Consider the following 6,098-nt stretch of genomic DNA (forward strand, 5'->3'; position numbering starts at 1 on the left):
GTAGACAAAAAATGTGCTGGGACTCCTGTATGCACTTTTTTTGTGGAATCTGTCATCAAATAAAAATATCAAATCAAGACTGATATAGAAGATTCATGTATTTCTACACCAGCTTGTTAGCCCAATAAAGCCTTCTATTCTTGGCTTTTCATTTTCTCGTGCAATGGTTTTTATGCACTAATTCCTAGATGCTGTGGATTAGAGAGGAGGCTCTTTTAGGAGATAGATCATTGTGAAACATTGTAACTGGTAAATGGCAATGGTTATCTTCCTTCTTCCTCTCTCACCAAGAAGAGTGTAGGGTCACCCTGAGATAGGATCTGATCCTGAGAGATTGTAGAATAAAGGCTTTATTACTTGAATCTCAAATCCATGTTGGCACCAACATCAAAGGTACAATACGAATGTAATTAATATACTGCAAAACAGAGATTCAACCAGTGGAAGACAGAAGCTTGAGATAAACATCGAAGGCAAGCTAAAACTTGCTGTAAGATTATATTTATCCTAAGAGATTAGCTACTTGGCTATTTGGAAAAGGCCAGACACTGTGCAGATAATCTGCTACAGGCAACTTGCTTCAAAATAAATATGCAACATGTCTGGGTCAATACGGAAGCTTGCTCCCATTGATCTTGGTGAACTTCTCAATCATCTGTTGAACCATGGATCCCCACACTAAAGCACACACTTTTATGAGATAATCCAAGTTTAACAATCGAAACATAACAATTGACAACCTATGGCTCTTCATGGATCCTGAACTACACCTTTTAGCATCATACACCATTGATTGTATTGATTCTAAATGAAATTCAGCAAGAGCAAGTGTGTGTACCACCCTTACGCACAGAGTAGTGGTGTCTGCTTGATTCTGTAAGACTGTTCAATGTGATTTATATTTAAAGTATATATTGTCAGTTTAGCGCAGGTTTGAACTGCTATCAATATGTTAGTTGCACCCAATTACCTTTTTCAGGTAATTTCAATTCAGATGCAGAAATTATGCCTCTAGAACAGTGTTTCTCAACCTTGAATTCTGGGAGTTGAAGTCCACATGCCTTAAAATTGTCAAGGTTGAGAAACACTGCGCTAGAAGAAACTCTGGCCTGGATGAAAGCAAACAATTTCAAATATATTCCCACACTTATCTAACACTGCTACTGCAGAGCTCTGGTGATCTGGATGAGGCATCAAAATAGCCTCCGGACAGTGTTCTCCTCATATTATGCTGCATGGTCTGGACGTGCCCTAGTATGAAACCTGCACCAGAGACCAAGCAAAAACTTGCGGCCATTGCATTATTTCTGCATTGCTCATTTCTTACCTACTGAATCTACTCTAGGAGTCAACCTTAAGAGTTTAAAGATTACAGTCAATAAAGACTTCAGTTGCCAATCTCAGGACAGAGGTTAGGTGGAAAACTCAAGACTATATCTATTTTTACTCATTTGCATTCTGCTGACCTTTAAGATGCTGGTTAACTTTTAAATTGCTTTCTGCCCTATGCACAAAACAGATCCCTTGGCTTGACGTCAACTCTCAGAATCCTAAAACAACATAGCTATGGGATTATAGGATTTCAAATGGAGCAGATGCAGGGGTCATGCTTGGGGAAGACCTGTCTTAGAAGCATGGGGATCCTCCTTAGAAGGGGACGAGGGAAGAGAGCAGGCTTCATGACCTCTAATCCCAAAGCATGGCATTTTTTACAAAAGCCTTCTTTCCTAGTCCTGGCTATGCTAAGCCAAGCTATGATTTAGGAAAAGTACTTGTCTGCGCGTCCTCTAACATTTTGTACCAGGAATGAAGATTATTTAACCACCCGGATGTGCCAGCCTCCCCGCGCAATGCAATCAATAGCGAGGGATAACAGGAGACGCAGGACATCCATTTCTGGAGAGCTGGACGTGGCCTCCGCGAGCCTTGTAGGTCACGCCCTTGCTTTAAGAGCAGATGAATGAAATTAAGTCGGGGAAGGACGGGGCCTGGCAAGGGCCGAGCTTCCCTTTTCTATTTTTATTTGGAAGCCCCCCCCCTCCCCGGAAGAGAGACGTTCCCCAGGAGAAAAGGAAGCGGCATCGGAGCGGCGAGGAGGGGTGGGGGGGCGGCTATGCCTCGCGGCCATTGGCTCCCAGAGAAAAGAAGGAGAGGCTTGGGATTGGCTATTCATACAGAGGCGGGGCGGGGCACGGCGGGCTTCGCTCGGAGCCGCAGCGAGTTCGAAGAACGCTGCTCCCGGACGCCGGTTGACCCGACTTCTCCCGCCTGGTGTGTTTCGCTGCGGCTCCTTCGGGTTGCTCTGGAAGCTCAGCCTCAAGGCGCCGGCGCAGCCACTGCGTCCCGCCCCAGCCCATGGCCGGTGTGCGGGGCGCGTCTGGGCAGAAGCTGTAAGAAGGACAGTCTCGTAAAGCAGCAGCTGGTGAAGCCGCCGCCGCCGCCGCCGCCGCCTGCAGGATGGGTACAGTGCTCTCCCTGTCTCCCGGCGGGTCTGGGAAGGGCAGCAATGGGGTCCTCGGCGAGAAGGCGGCTCCGGGCAGGGCTCACGGCAAAGGCGAGAGCCGCTTGAAGCGGCCCGGCGTTTTGATTTCTGCCCTCACCTGGAAACGCCTGGTGGCCGCCTCTGCCAAAAAGAAGAAGAACACGAAGAAGGTGACGCCCAAGCCGGGCTCCGGAGGCGCGCTTGATCCTTTGGTGCAGCAACGCAACCGCGAGAACGTGCGCAAGTCCCAGCCGGACGGCGCCAAGCAGGGTCCCTTGGCTGTGCCGGTGCCTACTGTGCCCGTCTCTGTCCAAGACAACGGGAAACCGCCCCCGCCGCCCCCGCCGCTGCCCAGCAACCGCTCGGCCGCCGGCTCCCCGCGGAGAGTGATCGTGCAGGCTTCCACGGGCGAGCTCCTCCGCTGCCTAGGGGACTTCGTGTGCCGCCGATGCTACAGGCTCAAGGACCTGAGCCCCGGCGAACTCATCGGCTGGTTCCGCAGCGTGGATCGCTCGCTCCTGCTCCAGGGCTGGCAGGACCAAGGCTTCATCACCCCCGCCAACCTTGTCTTTGTGTACCTGCTGTGTCGCGAGGCGCTGCAAGGCGACCAGATTGGCAGCCAGGCGGAGCTTCAAGCCTCCTTCCTCACTTGCCTCTACCTGGCCTACTCCTACATGGGCAATGAAATCTCCTACCCGCTTAAGCCCTTCCTGGTTGAGGGTGACAAGGAGCGCTTTTGGGACCGCTGCCTCTCCATCATCCAGGGCCTGAGCACCAAGATGTTGCAGATCAACTCTGACCCGCACTTCTTCACGCAGGTCTTCCAGGACCTCAAGAATGAAGGCGAGGGGGGGTCCACAAAGGACTCCTCCAGCACCAACAAACACTGGACTATAAGCTTGGACCGTTAGGAAATTCAGGGGGGCCCTCCACAGCACCCCCCAACCTTCTAGAGATATCTCGCCTCTTCATCCCCTTCTCACCCAAAGGCTTGACTCAACTAGGGCTTCTCCTGGAGGAATAAAACCAGGGGTGAGGATTGGGGAGCTGCGGGGGGGGGGCATAGCCCTTAGTCATCCTCTTTTGTACAGGTAGCATCATGGAACTGCTTCCCATTCTCCCTCCTGCCCTACAAGCCTTTGGTAGACTTTGGTCTGTGTTTGGGGATGGAGAAGGTTTGCTACAGCCACTCTTTCAACACTCCATTGGGGGGGGGGCACACCCAGAATTACATCAAGCCCTTTTCACAACTGCAACAACTAGATGATTTGAGAATAGGTAAGATGGGATGGTTTGGCCCATGACATTGTATCTTTCATCTATGAGCAGAATCAGTCTTTGCTATCACAGCAAGGTGCCATGGACAACGTGGATGCATTTAGGGCCTTGTATATGCAGTGGGGGGGGGTTCTCTTTCTTCCAAATGAGAGAATCCCTGAACATATTAATGGATCAGCCTGAGGCATTATTTATCGGCAAGGTTCTGACTCGTGCGGAAGAAAACTCATGGCTATGCCCTTGTTCGAGAAAGCCCAACCTGACCGTCTTAACGGTTTGGGTCTCCCTTCTGCTACTGTGAATCACAGTACAGCCAGGGTATTTATTCCCCTCCACCTACCCCAGTTAAAGAAATCCCTGCATGTATTTGTCATTCCTGCTGATGGAGCTCTGACATAATGGTTCTTTAAAAAAAATAGATAATGGTCATAAAAAAAACCATTACTGCAAGTCACTTGCCTTTTGTAATTTTCCTTTCTTTTCATCTTGGCACAGGGGAGGGGGAGGAGGTGTATATCCACTCCCAACACTGAAAATATGTGCTGGGGAAGCTCTGCTGCTATCCTTCCAATGCTCCACTTGACCTGTTCTCTCCTTCCTGCCCCCCCCCGCCCCCACTGCCTCCCATCTAAAGCAGAGGCTGGGAGCTGTCCATGGTGCTAGCCTCTTAGACCTAATGTAGACATTTGCACATTCTTGAAGCTGAAAAAAAAAAAATCAAGCCATCTCATGGTGTTTGAATGTAACAGAACAATGTCTGACTTATGGGATGTTTGTGCCAATGTTGCTCAAATGTACAATAACATATTGTTTTATATTGTATATTTAAAAGAGATAAACGGAATGAATCTAAACAGAACTTCAGAACTGTTCAGTCATTGAGAGATTCAGCTGTACTAGGAGAGAATACTAAATGCATTGGATCTATGAAAACCAGTGAAAAGGGATGCTAGCAACAGCAATTCATGCTGAGGCTTTACTTCAGGATGGAGGAGGCATTAATAGTTGGCTGATGATTTCCTAAATGGCTGTGTTGGCAGGAGATCCCAGACTTGCTAATGGGATTTGATATTGACTTGCAGTCCATCTTATTCCAGAGCCCTTTTAGGCAAGGACATGCTCTGTGTGTTCTTAAGATCTGGCCTTAACAAATCTCAGTTAAAAAAAAATATGATTTAATTACTAAAATGTCTGCAAATGTAATTGTTGATAAAGCAACACATTCCTTGCCCACCAGCTTTATTGTTTGGCATGTAATCCTCTGTAACTGAGGTCATTTAAAGAGGCAATCAAAGTGGGACCTATTTTTAATTCTAATTTCTGATACTAAAAGTAAACCAGAATGTTTCCTACTGGCATCCTGGTCCTCTTTCAAACTGCACCTAATAAAAAATGGTACATTTATTAAGAACATATTGATAGTTTCTTGTCCCCTCCTTCCAGCTAAGAAGTATGCTTTCAGTTTGGCATCCTTAATTGCTGGCATCTTCTGAAGAATGCTGATGGGCAGATGTCTCTGCTGTGCCTTATTATTCTTTTAATATTATTTTAGGGTGGCAGGCTTGGGTTACTTTGCTTCTTTGGTCTCTTTATTGCTACTGTTGCAGATGTTTGTCTTTTCCAATTTTCACTTCATAAAGTGATATGATAGCACTGCATAAAAGGTTTATTAAGTTCTCAGTTTTAACCCCCCCTTTTTTTAAAAAAAGGTGGAATTTGATCAACTGTTATGTCCTGTTATTAAGTGGAACTGTCAACAATTTTCAGATATTTATTTTGTTTTTTCGTGAAGGAGTCTACTGCACCATTTTACTTATCAAACAGGCAAAACTATAGCAGCAGAAATTTTAAGAGGAATTCTTTGTTTTCACAACAGCATGGAAGTTCTCTGTCCATCTGGTTAAGATCCCTTATGGATTCTTGCTGTGATGGAGAAGTCCGTAGTGATTAGTTAGCTGATAGGATTAGTTGCTAAAACTTAGCTGATAGGATTAATTACTACAAGTTAATAAACAATTTGACTCATGTTTTAACCAACAGTTAAATGGTTTAGGAATTTATAGACTGATTTTTGAGCTTGACATAAAATCATTTAGAGAAGACTGCTGGTTCTGTATTTTAAAAAAAAAATCAGAGAAACCAAGCCCTCAGTTTAAAAGATACTACCTTGCCTCATCATGCAGTCTCCATAATTTTGATTTGAAATGGTTTTTGATCCCAGAACTTTGGCTCTGCATGTGTTAAACCATAATGGAAGACAGCAGGATGCCTGCTATTTTTGTAAGACATTTATGCTATTTGTTCTTCTTTGCATACCTCTTCGAAGGATTACATTATC

General features: G+C 46.2%; 1 protein-coding gene across 1 annotated transcript; it reads left to right on the forward strand.

Moving 5' to 3' along the window:
- Positions 1-2,457: 2,457 nt before the first annotated feature.
- On the forward strand, positions 2,458-3,393 carry CDK5R2 (cyclin dependent kinase 5 regulatory subunit 2). The gene has a single exon (XM_015821609.1). The coding sequence runs from the start codon at positions 2,458-2,460 to the stop codon at positions 3,391-3,393; it is 936 nt and encodes a 311-aa protein (XP_015677095.1).
- Positions 3,394-6,098: the final 2,705 nt, after the last annotated feature.

This window comes from Protobothrops mucrosquamatus, unplaced genomic scaffold (genome assembly GCF_001527695.2).
Source record: "Protobothrops mucrosquamatus isolate PMUCROS unplaced genomic scaffold, P.Mucros_1.0 scaffold1362, whole genome shotgun sequence".
Classification (NCBI taxonomy): Eukaryota; Metazoa; Chordata; class Lepidosauria; order Squamata; family Viperidae; genus Protobothrops; species Protobothrops mucrosquamatus.

Bases quoted from the DNA above. Each gene is read 5' to 3' on its own strand.
- CDK5R2 (XM_015821609.1), top strand. From the start codon at position 2,458: ATGGGTACAGTGCTCTCCCTGTCTCCCGGCGGGTCTGGGAAGGGCAGC.